At 40.8% G+C, this 26,340-nt stretch overlaps 1 protein-coding gene across 1 annotated transcript in view; it reads right to left on the bottom strand.

Moving 5' to 3' along the window:
* dock4b (dedicator of cytokinesis 4b) overlaps nucleotides 1-26,340 on the bottom strand; it is a 138,986-nt gene that overhangs the window by 92,689 nt on the left and 19,957 nt on the right. Inside the window, 5 exon segments of the mRNA XM_025899516.1 lie at nucleotides 2,696-2,844; nucleotides 3,430-3,526; nucleotides 3,635-3,690; nucleotides 6,341-6,381; nucleotides 9,585-9,668. Of these exon segments, the coding sequence (XP_025755301.1) occupies nucleotides 2,696-2,844; nucleotides 3,430-3,526; nucleotides 3,635-3,690; nucleotides 6,341-6,381; nucleotides 9,585-9,668 (427 nt within the window).

The following is a 26,340-nucleotide window of genomic DNA, read 5'->3' on the forward strand; positions in this document are numbered from 1 at the left end:
TTTGACAGCTCCTCTGTGGAGCAGATGAAAGAAAAAATCCTCTCCCTTTAGCCCCCTGCTATGCCTACTGTCCTCTTTATCCTCCTTCCTCTCCTCCATCCTTTAACCTTGCCTTCCTCTACATTCTTGTTGTTCCATAAACACTAACTCTTACATGCTCACATCCTCCTGGTCGGTGGTATTAGTGGACCAAAACAGCACACTTGAGTGTGTCTCCTTTTCGCCAATAACAGAGACAGGCCAGGTCGACCATACAGCAGCGAGGGATGCTCATCACCGGGGAGGGATGTGAACCATGTGTGTGTGTTTGAAGAAGGCCCACAGCAGGGAAATGAAGGGGAGCAAAGGGTAAAGGACAGACAGAAAGAGAGAGGGACAGGAGTTGTGAGGATTTCTTTTTTTGTCCCTCTCTCTCTCCCTCTCTCTCTCTCGCACCCCCACGGCACAGAGAGGATAGAAAGAAGAAAGCAAAGTGAGAGGAAGGATGGAGAGAGTGCTGTCTGTGTGCGGGAAAGAGATTGTACTGAGTGAAGAGTATGCCTACAGGGAGGGTAGGTGACAACAAAAGGCAGAAGAGAAAGGAGAGATGAAGAGAAAAGTGAGAGGCTGAGGAAGAAGGAGGGAAGTTAGAAAGCTGCAAGAAACTCCAGGAAAGAAGCAGAGAAAGAAATGAGAGATGAAACTCTTATTCTCAAATGCAGTTTCCTTCAAGTTTTAGATGAGTAGCACCACTTCTAATGGAAGAGCCAGCTTGTCATGGTGGCTTTACAGATTTTACTGTGTGTCAGTAACTAAAAATACTCCTCATATTTTTGGTAATTCTCAAAGTATAGTGAGTTTTTTTTAGACTGATTACACAACCTTCCCTGCAGTAAAAAAACAAAACAACAAAAAAACTTTCTTTAAACTTTAAACTCTGCAGGTTCTCCCTCACAGTCCACATAAAGTTTGATTTATCTCATTCATTTATTTTGTGGAAGACTGTCATACTGCAATGCCGTTATGCAACTGAGAGGTTGGAAAGAATTATATTCAAAGAAGCGCCAAGCTTTTCAAGTCAGCTGCTGAAAAGGATTTCTGTGCTGATGGAACATCAAGCAAAGTGAACTACGAACGCACTGATTGGATTTGCCAGATCTGTCTCATTACAATATTAAGTGCTCGAATATTGGCCAATGTAAGAGTGATCCTCGTTAAAGTTAGTTAGAATTCAGTGTTTTTTCTATCAGTCTGAAAACTAACAGTTTTCAGCATCACAAGAATCAGTGGAAAGCTCAAAAAGGGAGAGAAAAAGAAAATCATCTTCACTTGTTTTGTGTTGACTGTGTGCTATACTAAAGGCACTCTTGATAGGTGATTTGCAGGAAATCTACGCCGTAACCTCTCATTTACCCTTTCTTCCTTTTGCTTTCCTGGGTCCCCACTCTTTGTTGTCATCAGTTTTGGATCTATTTTCATTTCTATTTATTTCCATTTAAATATTCAATTATATGTCACTCAGGCTTTTCAGCTTCTTCGTACATTCCCTCAGCCCATTTCGGTAGTTTCAGCCATCTCCCTTCAGGAATCACTGACATTTGTGAATCCTTATATCTATCATATTGAGACAATGATTATTGATTATTTAGAAACTGGCAAAAAAAGTTGCCGGAAATATACAGAAGTAGCAGTACTGAACTGGCCAGTGACAACAGTTGCAGTCTTTTTTTTCTTTTTATTATCAAATGGCATTGCATATGAAACATCAGGACATGACCAAATGGTAATTAATGCATCAATTATGCTAATTATGCAGCTGGAAATCAATGTCATAACTTAACCAGAAACTCCTTTTAACCCTACGCTGTAACCTTGCACATAACCTGACGTGCACCTCCAGTGAAATATATCTACACACAAGGTCGACACATCAAAATAAGATAACGGCCAAAATGTCAAACTTAAGGCTTAAACTTAACTTAATTATTTTCTATTGTGGATCTAGTCATTTTACAAATGAGAAAAAGAATGCCCACTGATGCTCGATTTATATCAGTATTGAAATATATCCAGTGAGTTACTCATATCTGTATTGGATTAGGGCATCCTTACCAGCAACTATGCCCAACAACCTCATTTAGGCCAAAAACCCCCCCTTGCCATTTTTTTTTGCTTCACATCCTTAACACATATAAGGCTGCTGAGTTAATAAAATAAGCTCCCTGTTCCCTCTGTGGAAATCTGTACTTTGAACTATTAGAGAGGAGGTTTTTTCTTTTAATTCTGTTGATGCTTCTATTAAATGTGACCTATGCTATAAATAATCAGGTCATCGTATGTATAAGTAACCCCATAAACCAAAAAAAATTCACTCTTAAATGTCAGAAGCCCCATCCATTTGCTCTCCCTGTTTGTGAGAGGCAGCCAATCAGGAGAAAGCTGGCTTTCAGGAAGGGCTAAAGGAGCTAAACTGGATTGTTTCAGACACAGAGTGACCCAGGGAGCTTCACAAAAGCCCACTATAAGATGAATAAGGATACAATAAGCTAAGTTGGAAATGAGCATAGCAAGCCCCTTTAAATCACCTAAAATCAAAATCCTCAGTGGTAGGAGCAGTTTAAATAATGAATTATTGGTTCTTGAAATGGAACAATGCAAACATGTCTAAAAGCCACATGTGGACATTGTAAACCCTCACTGCCCTTATTCTACTCACTCGTTGCCCCAATCCAATCTTGCTGTGATGTGCTGCTTGACGTCCCTCAAACGGTCATGAGTGAGGTGGCCAACCAGCACCTGCCTCCTCAGGTCCAAGATTTCATTCATCACGTGCCAAAGCCGGTGGAACAAATCCCCCTCATTTTTCTGGAGGTTTGGAAAAGGGGAGAAAAGAAGAGGGGGGGGAAAAAGAAATGAGAAGAATAGCAGTCAAAGGCAACGAATGAAAGGAAAATTCATAATCAGCTGAAGACAGAATGAGGATGACAGAAGGAAAGGCACAGATAAGGAGATCAAAATATACAGTTGTGCCAACGCTGCCACCCAAAAACATAAGTGAAAACATGAAAAGTGACGGAACGCACATTAGAGAACCAAATCGACACTGAGAAGAAGACAGCGACCCAGAGAGAGAAGACAAGAAGAGCTTAAAATGGATTTGTGCAAATTAGCTTCAGTGTCCTGCTGCTTTTTGCTGCAAATGCATGCACTTTGATCTAGACGTATTCATCAGCTCAATTTAATCAGCACCCCAGATAGTTTAATAGGCCACAAACAAAATCAATCCGACTAATGAATGCATATAAAAAAAAGAAAAAAAAGCTTTGACTGTTTGTGGCTTTCTGAATTACCCAGGGCCAAATGAACTCCAAAATTGCAGTTTCAGTTAAGCAGCAGTGACGACAAATCGATGCAAAGTGTGCACGTGTGGTTATGTGTAAGAGTTCTTACCACATAGAGCTGCTTCCACATGGCACCCCAGTCTCGCAGAGTTGATGTCATCTCTGTGATGACAGAGTCTTCATCAGGGATGACTGTCTCGAATTGCCTACAAACAAACATCAGCACATGAACGAGAATTAAATAACGTAACCTTAAATATAAAACCACAATATGAACATGGAAAGAAAACCAAAGGAAAGACATGTAACGTTACCCTTTGTTCTTGACGTGGGCATTCTTTAAGTGGATGTAGCTGGATGGAAAAATCCCCTTTAGGCAAGAAGATAAACAGGTTAATGAGAATGCTCCGAGAGTCATTTGCTTCCCGTTGTAATTAGCATTTAACAGCGGTGGATGTGAAAATGACGCACACAATCGATACAGGGCTAAGAGTGTTTGTGGACTTGGAAAAAAAAAATGAGGAAAATGGAGGGAACAGAGGGATAAAAGCAAGCAGCAATGACATTTAGTAGACAAGCAAAGGTTTTAAAAAGCTGTTTGTGTGTGCGCACATGCTGTTTGACGCTAATAAACTGCAAGATGTCCCCACTGACTTGGGGAAGATCAAAGTAGTATTGCAGTAAATGCAAAACACAAACACACACTTGACTCCTCAATTGGCTCTTATTATGATATATTATTCTGCACATGAGCTTTTAAAAGTGGTAAAAATATCAGACTGACTGCACGCACCACTCTTCTTTTGTTGGGAAGTTGGGATGTCATCGCCCCCAGTGATATAGTTTGAGTATATCTCGAGTCAGGTTTTGACTTTTTGGGAAGTGGTGGTAATAAAAAGATGAATCATTATGACTTATGAATCTAATTTCCACAATCTGCGCACAGGTGGTTTTATGGTAGATCATTCATGCGATTGGTGGTGGCTGAAGGTTATTTAACATCTTGTCAGATTTGGATTCATTTATATTCCGTTGCACTTAATAATTTTAAAAAAGTAGATTAAATTATAGTAAATTAAAATAGAGAAACAAAGTTCTGGGTTATCTTGATATCATCTCTTGGCATGTATTAAAAACAACTATATATTCCTCTTTCTCTAGGTTTGCTTCAGCCCAGTTCTTGAAAAAAAGTCTTACCATTCAGCACTCATCCTAAAACACCTCCAGGTACTTAACCGGGCAGTTATTTTTGAGTATTACCTAAATTAACTTAATTTAACAGTTAGCAGGGCAGTAAAACATGATGTATAAAATCAACCCCCCACCTTTTTTTTTTTTAAATGCTTACAAAGTTTGCTGACTTTGCTCATTTCAGGATTATTTGACTGTTACATTTGTCTCTTACATTGTATCTAATCAGTGCAACGGCTAGGTTTACACAAAGAAAATTTTGGGGGGAGAGTTGGGACATTTATCCTATGACCACGATCTTTGTTGTGATTTGTAATAGAGTTTCTCTCTCATACATTACTGTGCAAAAGTCTTGAGCCACCCCTGATTTTTGTATATTTTGCTAGGAAAATGGGTAACAGGTACAGCGATTTATTGTAAAATGTCCAAATATATATGAAATACAGTATATACGCAAAAACCAAAAAACTTTTTGTTTCAAAATATTTAAAATCAAAATTTGGTATGACCACTGTTAGTCTTCAACATGGCCTAAACTCTCTTAGTCAAGCTTTCTTTTAATTTCTTTAAGTAGTCTTCAGGAATAGTTCTCCAAGCTTCCTGATGGCCACTGAAAGGATGTTGTTGGATTTTGGCTTCATTTTGTTTAATTTTCTGTCAACATGATCCCACACTCTGGGATCTCTGAGGAGTCCAATCCATGACTAATGATGTTCCATTGTGTATTTTTACTGCATTACTACATGCATTTACTGTATATTGCATTCCACTGAGATTGTTTCTGATGAGGCTTCAGCAAAGAGTAGCTGGATCACCTGAAAGGTCAGACGCATCTCTCAGCTCCTGTGTCAGGTCTTTGCTGGAATTCTTCCTCGTTCTTAGAGACGTGACTTTCAGTTCTGTTCATCTGCTGTAGGCTTTTTTTTAGGCCTGTCACTTCTTCTTTTTTCCAGTTTCCTCAAATTCTTTAAGAACACCTGACCATGTCAAGAAATGCCAAGTATGCAGCTAATAGTTCTATAGTAATCACATGGGCTTTTTCTTTAACTAAAGAAACAGCAACAACTTGAACAGGCTGTGTTTTTACTACAGCCTGTTAGCAACCAAGTGACTAAAGATACAGTTTTGTTGCTAAGTTGTCTGTTATTTGCAGACTCAACAGTGATTCATCCCTTGGGTTAGGTGCCTTTTTTATGTTTCAGTGATTCATAGATTAGTGTCGAGTGGCTCAACAAAAAAATTATTCCTCTGAAAATGGTTAGGTACAAGGACTGGAAGATGAAAATCAGTGAAAAAGCAGCACCTTCAGAAATCCTGGAGAACTATTGCTTAAGTCCTCCTTTAAAATCATTTTTATAGCTCAAGACTTTTGCACACTTCTAGTAATTTCCTAGCTAACATCAGTGTACTTGTGTATCAGCAGCATGTCTGTTCGTAATGAAAGAGAAACCTCTCCTCCGCTGGTGTTTAAGTGTGCACACAAACAGGTGTTTCCACTTGTCTGAGTAGATCTGGCTGATTATAACTCTGACGTTGGGTGGAGCACTAGAGAAAATCACATAGTGTCACCAAACTATATGCAGGGCTGCTAAGAGCAATTTTCAAAGTAGGGAACCTGACAAGTCATACCACGAAAAGACAGGTGTTCCTGCTAACATCTGTCATCTCAGCTAGTGAAAGTGCTAGTTTTTGCTAACAACGACAGTTCCAAGAGAGTCTTTCAATTCAAATGCATGACACCAGCTAATACACAGAGAAGGAATCAGGTTTACTGAGAGCATAAGTAGACAGGACGAGAAAAAAGAAATATCATGGAAAGGTTTGCTCACCTTCACATTTGGGTTCTTCAGGATGAATCCTCTGTACCATCCTGCAGAGAGAGAAAGAGAAAACACTACTTTAATTTTACAGCCTGTTCCTGTGAATATTACACATTTATATTTTTATGTCTTTCCTGGAGTGCAGAGGGAAAGTGGAAAAGAAAATGAATTACTGTATATCTATTAAGAGCAGAGCAAAGAGATGTATGTGCAAAAAGGAAGTTGTATAGTCCCCTTCCCTTTTACAATACTTCACAACAAAGCCATTAAGCCTGTGGTTTACTAAGTTTCATGTGAAAATGCATACTTGGGTTATCAGTATAGTTATGACAACATTATTGTCAATGGAACGACTTCCTCATAAACTTGTTATTTTAGGCAAAGCAACAAAACTTCTCTTCTTCCTATTCTGTGACTGGAATCTAAGGCAACCAGAGCACCATTTGGTAAAATGTTTTGAATTCTCACACAGCGACTGGGGACAGAACCCTGAATATTTTCACCATTTTTCTATATCACTCTAGTACAAATAATGGGCTGAAGGTGAATTAGCATTTTCCATATACTTTGTTAGGCACTGGATTCTTTGGTTCTAGCTGGGCTCAAAGCGCCCTGCAACACCGTTTTTTCAATATTTATCACAGACGCCCTCTTTTCTAATCTTTACCAAAACTGGCATGCATGATATTCATGTCTCATAAATGCCAAATAAGCCCTTTAAAGGCCAGTCACCATCACTGCCAGTCAAAATTGAGAGTGACCACATTCTTATGAAATTTCACCTGTACTTCGCCACACAAACAGCAAAAACATGTTTTTGCTATCAGCGCTTACGCTCGTGGTTTTGACGTTTCTGACTATGATCTGACACACTGCTCGGGTTTCTTGTTACTTTGCAGGTATAGATTTTGAGATTTTATGTGTTAAGGCACACCACTCAAAAGCAATGAGGTACAGAGGAATGTATTTCTTAGCAACCCGTGTTTGCAGTGACCACAGGTTAATGCACAGCCGAATACAGGAGGAAACATGCAACACACAAAGCCGCTGAAAAGCACTATAAATATCAGTTTGCCTTGTCATAACAAAGGTTGAAGAAAAAAAATACAAAGCAAAGACAGGAAAAAAAACCTGTGGTTTAGCATTTACTCACACTCTACTCTCAGCTCAAGCCAAATTAGTACATACTTGATGCTTTTGCAAATCCCAACACTGATAGAAACAATCTAATACATTCAAATTTGCAGAGGATTTGAGCTGATGATCTTTTCCAGACTGACAATTTAAGCTCATTCCAGCCATTGTAAGTCCTGCCAGATAAGAGCATTAACTAAATAGCTCAAATGTAAATGTATTAGATTATTATAATCATATTATATTATTTGGTTTTGCCAAAGCACCTGTAACCTAGGCAGTATTTTCTACCTAATTTATTACAGGAATTCACAGAGTTGTAATTTTTATCTTTTTTTTTATTAGCAAAGGTTAGGCTGTGCTCTTTGCAAGGCTTAATATCAACAAATCAGGAAATACATCTGCAACAGATTAGTATGTATTAAGTGGTTAATGTTTTTAATCTGTAATACCAACATACAACATAGCATTATTTCAGGGTGGGCACATAAAGACAAGGAATTAACCAAGCTAGCATTTTTTTTTTTAAATGACAAAAGCTGTCACTTAGTAATTTTAGTAATTGTTTGTATCACAACAATTAATACTATAAGCATACTGTACAATGCTAACTCTGTAGCAGTGTTAAAACCACAAAAACCATGTATTGTTAACATCAGTGTTCCAGTCACCTATTTTGCTAAGTTAGCAAAAAGCTGAAAGAGTAAAAAGATAAAAACAGCAGAGATTCAAGCAGAGGTGATTAAAATAATAGCTTAACATAAAGGTTAACGCTTTAAATAGAAATTAACGATATTTCACATCAACATTCACTTTTATTTGAACAGGGTAACAAAAAACTTTCAAATTGAGCTGAAATGAAAAGCTAGGGACATGCTAAGTGGCAAAGTCTAGGAAGGTGCACTTGAGCTTATCTGACAAGGTTGCGGGGGAACGTCTGAAAGAGCAGTGTGGAAAACCATCATTTAAAATCATAGTTTATATAGTGTGCGCTCGCTGCTGTCAGTACCTTACAAAATAAAGAGCCATCGAAGGGCAAAGTCAAAAATCAATTACTGAGGCGGAGAATTTTCAGACAGGAGCCACATTTCAGTACAGACACGTCCAGCGTGTAAGCTCCTGTGTTTTGAAGTGTCAACAGTATCACCATGAGGCAGGGCCATTAGTCTGCCTCCTCTGCTGTCAGCAGTCTGCCTCTCAGCCTCTGCGCTGCTGGCTGGATTTTGATTTAGTTCTTCCCTTCTGGGCCAAGCATTCCACTGGCTGTGCTATTGTCTACTTCCTTTGGGTCTCTTACCACAATATCACATCCCTCTGGCTGGCAAGTTTCAAGACAGACTGACTTGCTGTCTCTCAGTATGTGTGTGTGTCTGCGTGTGTGTCCACCAAACAGGAAGTGCGACAGTTTGTGTCAAGTGCGCGCTCCGGAAGAAACATGTTTGTGTACAGTTGCTTATTGGTGTTAATGAAAGCGTAGCATTGCTGTGAAATGACTCGACATTGTTCTGGGATTTGAAACGGGGATAGGACAGAAAGGAAAGTGCTGAAAGAAAAAAAAAAACTAAAAACATATTAGCATCCACAGAAAGAGAGAGTGCAAAAAAATCATGTAGAGGAGAAAAGCAGACAGTGTGGGCAGGAAGGCAGGAGAAGCAGCCAGCTTGTGGTGCAGGAAACAGTAGCAAACATGAATTTCCACAGGTCCTCTTCACAGACAACTTGGTGCTCATTTTGCGTATATACCACATCACAACACCCCTCAAGAGGACATGCAACAAGTGTAATGTTGCCCCCATGGGAGCTTTCAGTGTAGGCACATACTGAAACGCCCACATGCATGTTGGTTTTTATGCCAAACAATGCATGTATCCGGACAGCTTTGTGGTTGCATTTATAAATATTTGGATGACAGTCTGTGCGTGACTCTACTAACTGTTTATGGTTGATTTGGTAAAGGGCTGCTTTTATTTATCTGTTGAATGAAAAAACAGAAGTGTTCCTAACTACTCAAGTTTCAAATTCAGGAAAGGAAATCCGTTTCCTTTCAAAATTTTCTCAGAGCGAGCAGCTAATTTGAATGTAGCCTCCACATAGGAAGTGTATAAAACGAGCACCATACCTTCACATTTCTCCAGGATTTGCACCGTGTCTCCAATTTCCAGCGGGAGGCCATGCTGGACGGTCCCTCGGAAACTGGCCAGCACTGCAGCAAAAGAGGCACAAACATCCACTTTAGTGTTTTTACATTTTTTTTTTTTTCAATACTTGAACTTGGTTATGTAGAGTTAGAAAGAGAGTGTAGGAAACAAACAGACAAAAAAAATAATGGGACAACTAAAAAAATAACAAAATGAAAATAACAGTGAGAGAGAGAAGATACGATCAATAATCTGTGTAGGTGAAATAAAATCAAAGCTTATGAAATACCTCTCCATTTCTGCACAAACTCATAACACAAACACTCAAAACAGAGTTACATAAATCCATTCTGTTCCACAGAGGACATCAGGCTGGTTTTTTTATTTTTATTTTCAATGACTCGAATTTTAAGGAAAAAACTTTCCACACACAATAGCAAAAACAGAAAAGACTTTTGTAGAGAAATGCACCGTTCTTTCTAAGTGCATTTACACTGTTAACGCTTTAAATGGTGACGTCTTTGAGTATAAAAGCCGTACTCTGTTTCTGCCAGTAGCTCATGAGATGAATGGAATGTCAACTAGACAAAGTGTTTTGGTGTTTTTCAAGTGGTTTTTGGACATTAACTAACTATCATAACAGGCTTTATACTGTAAAGCTTGCATTCTATGAAGCAATGTAATTTTTCAATAAGAAGCTGCTGTTGTATAATACTGTAGCTGTACTGTAAAATAACTGTTTACTTATGACAAAATCTAGCTGCCAGTATTTTACGCTAATTTAACCCTCTGGGGTCCAGGGTATAATTGGCCGTTTTTGACTACTTTTGATTTTACCTCTATATGTCACCTTTAAAAGCTGTTTATCTTGCCTTGTTTGGTATCATTATTTTCAGCACAACCTGAAATATCTGAAATTGGAGTTGTTTTTTCATTTTGACATACTATATTAGCACAATTGACCTAAATTCAGACAAAAAACTTAAAATCTAAGTAGAAAAAGTTATATTTTTTACTCAAAACCCACAAACATGTTTAACGAATCATTTTCATAACTTGAAATGCAAATAGAAATTGTACATTTCTAAAAATTATGCACATATTTTGCAAACAATAAAGTTATATGGTACTATTTACCTAAAAATGCAGCCAAGGCCACAGGCATTTTTTATATAACCATTTATAACTATTTACAGAACAATCAGGTATGTTTGCTAGCGCTGTCCGTAGAAAACGCAGTTTTTACAGTTTCTTCCCGCTGTAAACACCACTGTTTTGTTCAGAAAAAAAAATGTCACGTGTATTTTTTTAATCATAACTCTGGTTTTACGTGGCCTATCGACACAATTTAAAAACTGGTATATAGCCTGAAGTCCGCACTTTCGACCCAAGTTGAAATGGAGACTCTGGGTCGCTGCGTCATCTTAAATTGGCCATGCGAGTTTGATGCGCCGGCTAACAAGGAAATGCTTTGTAAGAACAGGCAGAACAATGTACGACTACATCTTATTATTTAACCCTAAACAGTCATGATTAACCCAAGCTCTTGCCTTCCTTTTCAATCGGCAATGAATGCTAGCCAGCACACATACAGCACAGGTGCTAAAATAACCTACATTCAGGGTAACAGATGGCACTTTTCATCTTCTTGGATATGTTTCTCAAGCAACTATATTCCATTTTTTGGGTGATCTCACTAGCCCAAATTAGCATCACAACTGACATTACAGTAAATGACAACAGCACCTTGCTAACCTAAAAACATAGCAGGCATGAGCATTAGCTGATCTCTGCCTTTTCTAAATATGGTCTTGATAAAAACTTTAACACATTATCTGCCAAAATGCCAAACTTGAGGGTTTAAAACCCCATATCATGGCTCTGTCCATCTTTTAGATACATTCTATGACAGACATGTCACCAGAACTGATGCTTACAATACCATTCGAGACCAAAATTCTAAAAATGCCACAGTACTTGGCCTCGTCTGTGCCAAGGCTACAATTCTTCTGGACCTGACTATAATTATTCTAGTCTATGCTTACATGCTGAAAAAGAAAGATCCCCACAAGCACAGTGAAAACTACAGATGGAAGGTGGTAACTAGTGCAGCTGCAGAATAGCTTCACCCTCTCTTGTTGACTGAACAGCAGTAAGTTTCAGGCTTTCCCCCCCCCTTTTCTTTTGGTAAACGGTGGTATCAAACTACGCATCAACAATTGCATAATTCTGCTGTTTTTGGTACCAATAACTTAACTTCTGGTATCATGACATCCCTAGTCAATCATAGTTGAAGTAAAGTCAATTTAAGAGCCATATGACCAATTTTACACATGAAAGGCACAATCTGTCTACGCTCGTGTGCCTGCATGTAGGAAATAGGAATTACCCTTAAATTGGCAGCGTGTGGAAAATGACATTTCAACATCAAACACTGGAGAGATGTCTGACAGAGAGTGGATAAAGCTTTGAGATTAATACAGGTTTTGAGAAAATGTCATGAGAAAGCCTGCCATCTAAAAGGATAGCAGGTTAAGTAGGTACGGACAGAATGATGCTGAAGGTCTATTAGCACTGAGCGCTGCTTTGTAACTGTGAGAGTTTCAGCAAAATGTCTCAGCTGACAACACTGCAATCATCTCTTAAAAATAGCACAGAGTCCTGCTGACTCGCTCACTGAAACCAAACACATACACACGCACAATGAATTAACCCGCACTCTTAAACCTGCATGTACCCACAAATATGTCGGCCGCTTCACGCTGATATTCATGCAAACACAGAATTGCAAATGTTGCCAGATCCACCAGGGTGCAAGCTTAATGCTGCAACGTTACAGGCAGCAAATTTACACAAGCAGCCTATTCAAACAGCAATGTATGCATGCAGACATGGGCTCACAGAGACACCCATTCACACAAGGTCACGCACATGTAAAACTGGGATATCCAATGGAAACATAACAAGAGTCCCTGCCATGCAGAAAGGCTTCCGCCTTGAGCTCAAGCAAGAACGAGAATTTCATTTCTTCTGGCTACAGGGCTCATTCAGTATACCTGAACGCAGCATCCAAACAGCGCAGAGAGAATTCCCTTAGTTGCAGAGGGATTATATTTAATCCAAGACAATTTAAAGAAACAAGCACTTGTACAGGAGTACAAAGACACGGTGGTCACAGTTCATGGACTGCAGACCACACAGGGATGCTGCAGCTAAGGATAAATTCAATTGCCGTTCAGTAAAATTCAAGCTGGCTTCCCGCTGGTTATGGCCCAATAATTTCATTTTACTTTTTTCCCCAAGTAGTATGTTAATAAGCATGCAAAAAAGCAAACTGACTGTGGTGTAACTGTTTATGATATTCTGATTTTTCTTTTTGGAAAGATGCACTAATAGCCCTCTTGCAGTGGGAGACAAAAAAATATTAAAGCCTCCTTATTCCTTGCAGCTGTAAGGATATTTTCATGATCAGAAAAAATGCATCATGAACTTTACTAAGAATTAAGCTACAAATCAGAGGCTGACTGTCAGAGGTGTTATTATTATTATTATTATTTATTTATTTATTTATTTATTTTCCTTTTTAGGGGTGGAGTGGTTTTTTCTCCTCTTTCTCTAGGAGAATAGCCCACTGCTGAAGAGAGGATTCAGCAGAATTACTCATCCACCCACTCTCTCACGTTGACACTGAGATCAAGTCTGCAGTCGAAATTAAAATTCTGGGCCGTCTGTAACTCGTTCACGTGTGTGCTTCTGTGCGTCCTTCGTATTTTATGTTGAAGCATCGCCAACTCTTTGTTATTCCCCAAGCCTCAGAAACGCTGTCTTTACATGGGATTTGTCACAAGTGCAGATCTGACTTTGTAATTCGTTCAAAGCTCACACACACACACACACACACACACACACACACACACACACATACATACACACGCACGTGAAGAGATGCCTGATAGTTTCTACTTTTTGTAATTCATTCAAAGCCCAATCACTCAGGCGCACACACACACGAATCACAGCAAACACACTTACACTCACAAAGAGTGCCCAATACATGAATTATCCAAGTGACTTTCCCAGCTGCATTAAGCTAAATTATTCAGTTTCAAGTCGCCGCTTTTTCTTTTTTTTTTTCTGCTGTGAAATGAAAGCTTCCCGCCTGCCGATCCACAAGCCAGCTGCTTGTCTGTCCGTCCGTCTCTAACTGCCTGCCATCAGTCCGACTACCTGTCTGTCAGCCGTCCAGGCTGGCTAACTGCCAAATGATGAGATGAGACAGGAAAGGTGTTCACTCTGGAGGGAATTGATTTTGTTGTTGTTTTTATCCCATGTGCTGGGATTGCGGGATGTGTTCCGTTACGCCAGAGGAAGAGAACAGTAAGTACAAATGGGGGAAAGATGCCATTCATGGCTGTTCCACCACACTGCTGCCACAAAGCACAAAAACAGGCAAAGGGGAAAACTCTATAAACTGTCCAATGTACGCACACGCCGCACACGCGTCCAAGCGGATGCCACTGGTCCATGAATATCCTATTGCATAAACTGAACAAAAAACAGACCTGCAGATGCTCAGATTTGGCATCAACACACACACACACATTTTCTGTCAACTGAACCTGTTAGATCCAGTTTCCAGATGGCCTGCAATGACTAGCTTTTCAGCCACAAAGAGGCAAAGTCTTAAACTTTCTGACACATACACACACATACTCTGTTTGATTCTCTGTGACACCGGTCCACCGGGTCATGGTGGGGACACTGCTATTTTTGCAAAGACTGTCTTTCTTAAACTAGACATTACAATAGGATGGCAGCCTGGAAGAGCCATTTACCCATGAAAAAACAAGTTTATTGTCAGTTTTCACCAGAGACAGAAAAAGACGATGGAGACACAAAAGGGGAAAGAGAGCAGATACAGAAACTGAAGTGAGAGCAGCTAGTGTGTTATTTGGTCTTAACAGAGCTAGCATGGCTCAGGCATAACAGTATGACCACCTACCTAATACTGTGTTAGCCTTCCTTTTGCTGCCAAAACAGCTCTGATCTGTTGAGGTGTGGACTCAAATAAACCCCTGTGGCCACTTTGATTGACATGAAAAACTATTGCCAGCAGCTGTCAACTATATCGCGCCGCTACGCCCCCAGTCACACAGGCCTAGAGACCAGTCGGCGACCCCCCCACAACATCTGTGCTCGCCCATAATTTGCAGACACCAAATTGTCTGCTAACTAACCACTGAGAGGTAGCGAAACCTGATAAACTGTGACAGGATATGTTAAATAGACTGCTTTTTATATAGCGCTTTTCTACTCTACTGGAGCACTCAAAAGCCTCATTCACCCATTCATAGAAGCACTTTTCTGTGCCAAAGTGCTTTCTATCTAACATTAACACAAATTCATAAACTGATGGATGCATCGGAGAGCAGCATTTTGCCCAAGGATACTTTCCTATGCAGACTGGAGCAGCCAAGGATCGAAGCACCAAAACTCATTTTCCTTTGTGACTGGTGGTTTCCAGGTCATTTGGATATAACCTTGGAACAAGGTTTGCTAAAGTCAAAAGTTTTTAAAACCTAACTTAGAAAGTGCTTTAGAAAAGCAGCGTTTAAACAGGGGCAGCATGATGTTCAGCACCATCACCTTACATAACTGGTGGCCTTCTGCATGCTCTCCCTCTAGCTGCGTGGGTCCTCTCAGGCTACTCTGGCTTCCTCCCACAGTCCGAAACCATGTGTGTGGTGATTCTAAATGTGTGAATGTCAGCATGAATAGCTGTTGTTTGTCCCTCAGTTAGCCCTAGTCAAAAGGTGTACCCCACCTCCAACCGACCAAAGTCAAAACCTTATCTTTGATTTATTAAAATACCTTTGAGGCTTTTCTAACTCTCCAAGTAATGTTTTTTTATTGTACGCTAATACAAGTGATCCTTTCTAGGGTGACAGTGATCCTGTCCATCGGGCAACAAGACTCACTAATAGATTTGAAGAGTAAGAAAATGAAAAACAGGAAGACAACGCTCTCCAACATCATCAAAAACCTAAATGAATGAACTTCTGGAAGAATGATGCTTAATCCAGTAGGGACCAGCTGGATTCAGTGTCAGTGCACTTTGCAGCTGTTCTTGTCACACCTTTGTAAACTGTCACCTTGCCCTTTCATATCCATTTCCATTTTCTAGTTTGCAAGTGCATGCTGCTGAGTAAGTTGAGATCCCTGGAAAGCCTACTGACTCGGATTAAGCTTACACGTGTTTCAGGCTGCCACTTGGAGTCGAGGCCTGTCAAAGCACATTACATTTGGTTCTCCCGTCGCTCTGTCTAAGCTCCTTAGAAGAACAAATACCGCCACGGGCCTCGAGCAGAAACACCAGCACTCCCCTTCAAAAAAAAACTGAACAAAACAAAACGGCCCAAGTTAGAAGTTTGAAAAAAAAGCGACACTTTAATTAAAATGTATTCTGTCTGCAATAAAGTGTGATGCTCCATTACAGAGATTTTACCATTAAAGTAGAAAAGCAGTTATTTCCTGTCTCGGAGCCCACAGCTTTTACGAGCTGTTTACACTAAATCTCATGGCAAATTTCACTCAAAGCACCCGTTAATGTGCTTTTTAACCTAATTAGCCTGACCCTTTCTTCTCTCTGACTGATCCGACAACGATTCACATGCATAATCCACTCCCACATGTTAATTATACAGCATTTATATCATTAATATGCTAATTTGACAACACACAAACTGGTGGCACTCAATCGGTCTCCACCACCGCCAAATGTAATGTCATGAATATTTAATTTTTCGTGTGGGAATATATGTGTGAGTGTTGTGAATCCCGCACAGACACACACGCAACGGCATATTTTGAGGAAGTATTATGATTCTTTTTTGTTTTGTTAATTAGGTTAATGGGTTGATGCTGAAGAAGGGGAGAATAGCCATATCACAAATGGGGAAGCGCTGCTTGTTTTCATCCTGTTTCTTACACGTCAAATACTTTTAGAAAAGCACAGAACTGAAAGCCAGCTGCATCGATAAACGTCTTTAGTTCCTCATGATGCACACTCGCCATTTCGCATGTCCACTCTCCAACAATTTAACACATCCAGAAGTGCGTTTGCCAAACCAAAAGTAATCTTTATTTCCAGCAATGTGACTAAAACATTCCAATTCAGACCAGAACCAGCTCAGCTATGTTTCGCCTTAGCCAAATCCTTGCACACTGCGTTCCAACTCATAGACCTCATGCATTCATCTTTCTATGCGGTCAATAAAAAAAAAACATTTTTCAAAAGCTACAAATGCGTCCCCTTCTTGCTGTGCTTGTCCAACACATCAAGGATTAAAAGCAGCGTAAGAGAAACCATGGTTAGCAACGCTGAAGGAGAATCCAACACACGGCAACAGGTTTATACGAAGTGTAGTTGCAGTCACAACTTGCACCGGTGTGACAGTAAAAGAGGTGCCAGACAGGTTTAGTGGGAGTCAGGGAGAAAAGTGGATGTGCACATTCTGCGGAAAAAAAAAAAAAAAAAGATGTCTTCAAATGCTGAGAAGTGGCACTGTGCATTTTAAAGGAGGGGGGAATCAACAACAGAAAGTATCAGCATTGAGAAGACCTTGAATGGGATTCAACTTGGCAGCTGTGCACCCACAGACAACACACACACACACACACGGGCGCGAATGCACGCAGACGTAGAGGTCTGATAGGCAGCACAGACAAAAACCAGGGCAGCAGAATCACCCAGGAGGAACGGCTTTCATTCAGCCTCACCTCATTGCTGGACGCCAGTTTCCTTTCGCTGCCATTGTGCATTTGGAGATAGCGACCTAACCGCTGTCACAATACTGCTCACTAGCAACAATAACCCTTTGCTCAGATCACGCTGCTGCAGCTGGAGCTTTCAAAGCGGACTCGGTTGAGGAATGCTATTACTTTTTATGTTTTTTGTTGGGGGTTTTTAAAAGCGAGTGCAGCTCGGGGCTCGATGACGTGGAATAAATGCACAATGTTGCACTTACAGTATCTGATGCATGCAGGAAAGAACTCAAAAATAAAGCTGAGCAGAAAAGAGATACAGCCATTTCTTAAAAATAGAAGGTGTCTGTAAACTTGTAAGAGCTCCTGCTGCTTTGCTTCTGCATTGCTTCAAGCATGATTAGCAAAGAACATCCTCGTGTAAACACACCATCACAGAGACACGCACACACATCGTTTGGCAATTTGCACATATTAAACAGACATATTTAACAAGGCAAAAGCTGAAAACACTTTTTGTGTGTTTTTTTCCCCATCAGTGTGATCACCACCTAAAGTACTGCCAGTTTTGCCCCAGACATGAAAGCAGGGAGCAACCAAAGTGACATTCAATCTGTCCTGAGCAGGAGAAATCACAAATGACTCAGATTAAATAGAAATGGGTCAGTGCGCTAAAACCTCACCTCATTCCCAGGCATTAATCTGACTCTGTGTATGTGTGTGTCTGTGTCTCTGCGTCTGTGTGTGAGGCTTCAAAGCTGGCTAAGAGCATGCATTAGATAGCCCACTGATGCCAAAGTGGAAATGAGATGATCATTAAAATCCTTTAGGAGGGCTTTATCTCAGCTGCACAAATGTGTGATTTCCCCTCACTTTTCTACCATTTACCATTGGATGATGACATAATTAGTCTTGTTTCTAGTCACTCTGATGCCCAAATATCACTTCTCTGTATACAGTACTGTGCAACAAATGCAATTTTGCTTGGAAAATGTGAAATAGAAACAGCAATTTATTGAAACATCCAAAAATACATAAAAACGCTAGACTTTTCTGAATACCAGTGTACACCACTGAGGCATCCTGCCTAATGTGTTGGTCTCCTTTTTGCTGCTAAAACAGCCCTGACCCATCATGAACATCATTAGACCAGTGAAGGTGTGCTGTGGTATCTGCACCAAGATATTAGCAGCAGATCCATCAAATCCTGTAAGTTGCAAGGTGGAGCCTCCATAGACTGGACATGTTTGTCCAGCACATCCCACAGATGTTTGACTAAACTGAGATCTGGGGAATTTGGTGGTCAAGTCAACACCTCAAACTTGCTGTGATCCCCAAACCATCCTGTACGATTTTTACTGTGTGGCAGGGCGCCTTATCCTGCTGATAGGGGCCACAGCCATCAGGGGATACAGATTCCATGAAAGGGTGTACAGGGTTTACAGCAGGGGTGGGGGAACTCCAGACCTCAAGGACTGGTGTCCTGCAGGTTTTAGATGTGTCCTTGAGCCAACACAGCTGATTTAAATGGCTAAATTACCTCCTCAACATGTCTTCAAGTCCTCCAGAGGCCTGGTAATGAACTAATTTGATTCAGGTGTGTTGACCCAGGGTGAGATCTAAAACCTGCAGGACACCGGCCCTTGAGGCCTGGAGTTCCCCACCCGTGATCTACTGCAATGCTTAGGTATGTGGTACGTGTTAAAGCAGGGGTGGGCAATTCCAGGCCCCGAGGGCCGGTGTCCCTGCAGGTTTTAGATCTCACCTTGGGTCAACACACCTGAATCACATGATTAGTTCATTACCAGGCCTCTGGAGAACATCAGGACATGTTGAGGAGCTAATTTAGCCATTTAAATCAGCTGTGTTGGTTCAAGGACACATGTAAAACCTGCAGGGACACCGGCCCTCGGGGCCTGGAATTGCCCACCCCTGATCTAATGCAACCAACTGCATGTCTTTGGGCTGTAGGAGGGGTTAGGGCAGAGGTGGGCAACTCCAGGCCTCGAGGACCGGTGTCCTGCAGGTTTTAGATGTGTCCTTGATCCAACACAGCTGATTCAAATGGCTAAATTGCTTCCTCAATTGCAGTTCTCCAGAGGCCTGTTAATGAACTAATCATTTGATTCAGGTGTGTAGACCCAGGGTGATATCTAAAACCTGCAGGACACTGGCCCTCGAGGCCTGGAGTTGCCCACCCCTGTGTTAAAGTATCATGCATTGCCCAAAGCATCCCACTGCCTCCACTGGCTCACATTTCTCCCCCATATTCCATCCTGGTGCCATGTGTTCCCCAGATTGGCAACACACCCGATCATCCATGTTCCCCTTCTTCCATTGCTCCATGGTCCAGTTCTAATGCTCAGCATGGGCACTGTGACTGGTCTGCGCCCATGCAATCCCAAATACAGACGAACTGTGATGCCCTGTGTTTTCTGACACCTTGCTATCAGAACCATCATTACATTTTTCAGCCCTTTGAGCTGCAGTAGCTCATCTGTTAAATCGGAACACACAAGCCAGCTTTCGCTCCTCCACGTCTATCAGCCTTGGCTGCCCACGAGCCTGTCGCTGGTTCACCACTGTTCCTTTCTTTCTTCAGACCAGGAACACCCCACAAAAGCTGCAGCTTTGGAGATGCTCTGACCCAGTCATCTAACATCACAATTTAGTCCTTGTGAAACTTGCTCCCAAATATATCCTATCCACTAACAGGTGCCAAGATGAAGACATAATCAGTGTTATTTACTTCACCTTTCAGTGGCCATAATATCATGCCTGATTGGTGTATATGTAAGAGAGCCTTCCAAAACCAAACCAGGTTATCACAAGGTTACCTTGCTGCCACACTACAGTACTATACAACCAACATTTACATTTGCTGTAGCCCCATACTATAGAATGAGATTTCCAATTGGTCAACTAGTTAGTTGCTCCCTTCATCTGCTGCACATCGATGGCAGAAAATATTTTCTAGATTTCTTTAAGAACTTTTTCTGCTGCAGGGCTGTTCAAAATATTTAAAATATCTCCTTAAAGCTCAGAGGAAAAGTGTAGTTTGGCCATAATTATATGTGTACAAGCAATAGTCCTCACAATATGCAGAGTAATTTCTTCCACTGTTAAAATAAATCTACTGAGCGTCGTGACTTTGAAGAATTAGTCCGCTTAATTGCAACTTGGGTCACGAATTTGGCTACAGTTGGTGCCACTTAAGATAACAAGTCCACAATTCAGCCTTATTATTTTAACCACACTGGGGAGCAGAATATTAGTTATCCCAAAGGAAAACTGGCAACGCAGCTCAGGCGAGGACAGCGGGTTCGAAGCTTAACGACAAAGTTGTAAAATGTGATTCTTTACAACAGGCAGTAAACTGTCATAACCTCTCTTTTCATTTGTCTTCAAGCTGTCTTTGTCTCTAAAATGAAATAAAAAAATACCCTCTACAAATATAGAATTGCAAAATTATCATTTAACCCACATGAAACCACACATGCAAATAAAAGCATCTATTCTCTCTCTCTCCAAACAGCCCGCATGTAAATATGCATGAAGCCACAGCTTTAGAGGAGAATTTTCAGCAGCAGGTGAAGTCTGCCGACGCCACTGCCTACACGTCGATTCGCCCCGCAGAGAGAAAGATGGAAAAAGGGGAAAGAAGAGCTAAAATGTGCTCGGGGATCACAGGGAAATTAAGTTTGTGTGGAAAGGCTGATGGGAGAAGTAAGAGATGAAAACGATGAAGCAAGACAAAGACACTGCGGGGGAACGACAGAGAGGAGGGATTGTGCGAGGAACAGAGATAGATGAGTGAAGTGTCTGCTGCAGCTACCACTAACAAAATTCAATTCAGCTTTAAAAGTGAGTCTGGACGGGGGCACTTCACATTGTAAGGTAATGCAGGGAGAACCCCAACAATTACCCATGAGCAAGCACTCAGCAAGCAGACAGGGTAGGAAAAAGGAAGAGAGAAGCATCCGCTTTCTTTCTTTCTTCAGGTGTGACCGTTAAAAGTGGGAGTGCCAAATGAAACCTACTGCATCAACCACCCTCTCCCTTTTTGACTCAACTGCAACCTCTCCACTTCCTTTCTGCCTCTCCCCACCTTCACTGCTCTCTTTCAAGGAAGAGGAGGCGTGACTGACCTCTATCTGCGTTTCAGGCTCTCTTGAATCAAATTACAGCAAATTACGCACTCCTGATGCAGTGGCAAACGCATGTTTAAACACACACACACACACACACACACACACACACACACACACACACACACACACACACAGGAAGCCAACGTGAGCATAAGAGTTTGCAGACCCTGCATGGCACGTGGCAGTTTTTGACCTTAACAGACGCATATCTTCACACAGGTACAAATGTAACATATTTGGCAGGTTATGGGTTTAGCATCTGACATCACATACTGATGACGTGACATCAGCAAAAATACCCTCAGCCCACGCTCAGAAAATAAAATTAAAATTAAAAACACACCCACAGCCTGCTTTCGTTTGCTCCGGGCCATAGCAACCCAGAGAGTAGTCAGGTCCACACTGAGGATGATGAAACGATGATGAAAACATGATGAAACAAAATCCACCCAAAACAGCATCTGTGGTGTTATCCTGCCGTGTGAGTCAGTTGCCCCCCCCCCCCCAAAAAAAACAACAACAACAACAAAACAAAAATGAAGGTGTGGCTTTTATAAAAAAGGAAAGTGCTGCCTCAAGGTGATTTGAAATCAAATGGATGTGAGAAGCGGAGCTGCTACAACCACCGCATTGGCTTAGTTTAGTTTTTTCTGTGTGTGTGTTATCTGTCTGTCAAGAGATTTAAAATGAGAGAGTTGCCTGAAGCCACAGCCCTCAAGCCCAATGATGTGCAGACACTGGTGGGATTTGTGCTGACTGGGAAGCAAAAAAAATTAAAATAAATAAAGATGCAGTTTCTGCAAAAGCAGACAGAAAGGGAGAGAAGGTGAAGGACGGCGAGGCTGACGAACAGAACGGCTTAAAGAGAAACAAAACAATGAAGAGACTGGATGAGAAGGAGAAACTAAAAGAGGGAGGGTGAGTGAATCGAAGAGGGAGGCTGAGGAGATAAGCAGCCCGTCAGACTTTATAGTGGATCTCACTTAGCATTGTTTGCCCCTGTGTGTCAGGCTTGAGGGGAAAGGAGATCCTCCCTGTCGGTTCTCAAACACTTACACGCTGACCATGGAGCCCGGGGAGGAAAGAAGGGGGGACTACAGCAAGGTTAGATCAATCACAGAGAGGCAGAAACAGAAAAAAAGCACATGAGAACTTAAGAATGTTTTCAGATTATATCTCACTACTACGCACATTTCTGCATTTGAGTGAGGTAACCAAATTAGCACAAAGAACCTGTCAAAATGAATGTAACACACTAACAAAAAATGGATTCCAACGTTATATATAATATTAGCCGTAATAAGGAGATGGCGAGGACCCATACAGGTGGTGAGTCTAAACTGACTGTAGAGTAGAAGAATGAGGTTCTTTATATGTTACTCCTGTGATGGCCTGGCAACCTGTTCCCTCATGTCTCAGTTCCTTAATAAGACGCCTCTCTGTTCTCTCCAAGCTGGATAAACCGATTGTGCAAATCAATTTAAAGGCAACTCTCACTTTTGTGTTCATTTAAAATACACCGTCAGGTAAGACGGGCATTTTTAGCACCTTCCCAGTCTTAAAGGGTTTTACTCTACAAACCACATTCATCCACTGGCACACAGATATTCATCCATATTCTTTATATGCAACACTTTGTTTATCAAATGCTGACAGGTGTATTGAGAGCAGCTTAGGATTCAGCGTCTTGCTCAAGGACACATCAACATGCAGACTTAGCCACAGCTTAAGAACATGGAAAGCAAGGGGATGGTCAGACTGTGAAGTCAAAGTCAACTTTATAGTCAATTCCGCAATATGTACAGGAAAGAGAGAATTGCAGTTCCCCCGAAAGACAGTGTACAACTGAAAGAAAAACAAACCAAAGAAATGTTATAAAGTAGGGCTGCTCAATTTATCGAATTTTAATCTAGATTACGATCTGGGCTTTCAACGATCATTAAAAATGACTGAGCCGATTATTAGCACCTCCCTCGTGCTTTACTCTCGCGCTGCTCCGTGTGGCAAATCGAGCGCACCTCTCTGCGTTTCGAACACGCGTCACGACAATTAAGAGGACCCGAGGGAAGCTCGGAAAGCTAAGCAGAAGTTATTTGTAGAGGAGAGGATAACGGCTGCTGAAGAAAGAATGCCGTTGGTTGAAAAGAGAGGTAAAACGACTTCAGTGGTGTGGGAACATTATGGGTTCGCGGAGTCAGACGTGGATCAAATATTGTGCAGTATTTTGAAGTTCACTAAACATAGATGTTTACATTTTTCATTTATTTTTTATATTGCAAACATTTCCACTGTAATCAGTATTTGCACACTATTTTATATTATTTTTTGACAATCTTTAAAGCCATTATTCAATACATTGTTATTGTTAAATAAATATCGTCAAATAATCGAGATCTCAATTTCAGTGAAAATAATCGTGATTATCATTTTTGCCATAATCGAGCAGCCCTATTATAAAGTAAAATAAAACAGAGCTTTAAGAATATGGAAATATGGATATGAAAATAAACAGGCAAATGACACAAGGTATATTAAAGTCTATATACAATTATTGGTGTGTATAAAAGTTGTGACTTATAACAAGGTTATTGTCTCCCACAACTAGAACTTATGAATAAACGTAACTGCAGATAATTAATCATCCAGCACCTTGTTGCTAATTTGACCAAAAAAAAAAAAAAAAATTGTCCTGCATACTAATGTGCATCCATTTTTTCGTGAGGTTAGTGATTATGGCTTTGACTATACTCCACTGCAGTCATACACACCTGGAGACCTGACAGCTGAGCAATTACTCCTGCCTGGCAAACGGAACGACAAAGCGGAGGTCAAATTGACGTCACAAGCTGCCATTTTTGCCAGTTTCACCATTTCATCTCGATTTTTGTAATCTGGCATATTGTGGCATCTATCTCATGATTTACAGATTAGTCAGAGGGAGCTTGCAACAGTTTAAAAGGACAAGACTTGGAAAAAACAAAAAGCTGTCTGTGTCTTTGCTTCCAGTTTTGACTTCCTCTCCACCTATATCAGAACTGATGTGAAAGTATTGTCTGAGTGGTGACACCTGTTGTTCAGGAGAATACTACAGTGCAGCCTGTGCCATAGGATTCTGGAGGTTTTTAAAAAAAGTTTTTTTATACATATCACACATCTTCTACAAGCTTGTGAAGCATGGTTTGAAAATGCCTCCCATTTGTAGACTCGGCATGCATCAAAGTGTTAACGTGCTGGTATCATACCATTTGATACTGCCTTTTCATAGTGGACAGCTGGTGCTTGTCACCTCATTAGAAAATATTTCCCCACCCTGCCCTGATGAAAAGCATGTTGTTCTTAATACATGTAACATCTCAGCATGTACACATGCATGAGATTGCACAGATAGGACTGGTGATAAACACAACAATATGAACATACACATGTGCAAAGGCGTGTTGTTAGCTTGGTGAGAGGGGATAACCCGGAGTCTTTGAATCTTCAGTGAGCCATGAGCAACCATATGGAGGTTTTCTTCTTAGTTAAACCCGTTGGTTTGTTTCACGACAGTAGCCCGGGAACAACTTTTTATTGCAAGCAGATGCATCTTGTTTTGAACAGCGATTTGTTGTTAAGGAAGCATGCCGCCACAACATCGCCACCAGCAAGACAAAATTGTAGGGTGAAAGCCATGACACAGAAGCTCTCAGACAACGAATGAACTTCCAGCTGCCCGACAACGCACACAAACACCTCCTCTGAGCTAAAATTAAAGTTATTGTTATTGCTATTCCTCTTGGTAGAATGGCTCTATCCCTATGTCCCGGCACTAAATAGTGGCAGATTCCCTTCAAATGACCTGATGACCTTTTCAAAGAATCACTGACCCAAAAACCCACTGCACTCTTGTAGTCACAGCTCTAATATTCAAAATGAAGATAAATAAAGCACTTTGTGAACTGCATTCAGAACCACTCCAAGACAGTAAAATTTTTCCTGCCACACCCATTCTAGACACTAAAATAACTCAAATCTAACACATGTACAGTATTGTGCAAAAGTCTTGAGCCACAGCTTTTCTTTATATTTTGATAGGAAAATGGGAAATACATGGAGCAATATTTAAACATGCAAACATACAGAGATATACAGTATATAAGGGGAAAACAGAGCAGTCTTCAGAAGTAGTTCTTCAGGCTTCTTGATGGCTGAGTTTAGTTCTGTTCTCTGTCAAGATGATCCTATACTACTTCAATAATGTGTGCCAGATGACTGATAGTGTTCCATTGTGTTTTCCTATGCATTTGTGATTTGTGATCATGTTATCAAATGAAGTTGTTGCTAATCAGGTGTTTTCCAGATGGTGTTGCATGGTGAGTGTCTGTCAAACAGTTTGACAGACAGTATGTTCTGTGCTAGTAGCAAAGTGACTAAAAATACCTTTTGAAATTACCAGAAAATCTTCGTCCTTGGTAGCTACCAGTGTATATATAAGAGAGGCTTTCAATACTGTAATTACTGATAAATGTACTAAAAATGTGGGAAGAATATGAGCAGGTAATGTTCTCAGGTTCACTAGAGCTATAACAACAAGGGCAGCCAGGAACTAAAAACAGATTTCACCGTTTCATTTCTGTGAAAAACCACAGCCTGACCTTTTCACAGACATATACCCTTGTATATGTGTGGCATCTGAAATGCACCTAAAATACGTATCTGTATAGATAGAGCCCGGTGTTAAAGTACACTTACCCATCAAGAAATCACTACAGACAGGAAGGTTTCTCCTTCATCAGATTAACAAAGCTCAGCTCACACACACACACACACACACAGACACAAA

The sequence above is a fragment of the Oreochromis niloticus genome, linkage group LG17 (assembly GCF_001858045.2).
Source record: "Oreochromis niloticus isolate F11D_XX linkage group LG17, O_niloticus_UMD_NMBU, whole genome shotgun sequence".
Taxonomy (NCBI): Eukaryota; Metazoa; Chordata; class Actinopteri; order Cichliformes; family Cichlidae; genus Oreochromis; species Oreochromis niloticus.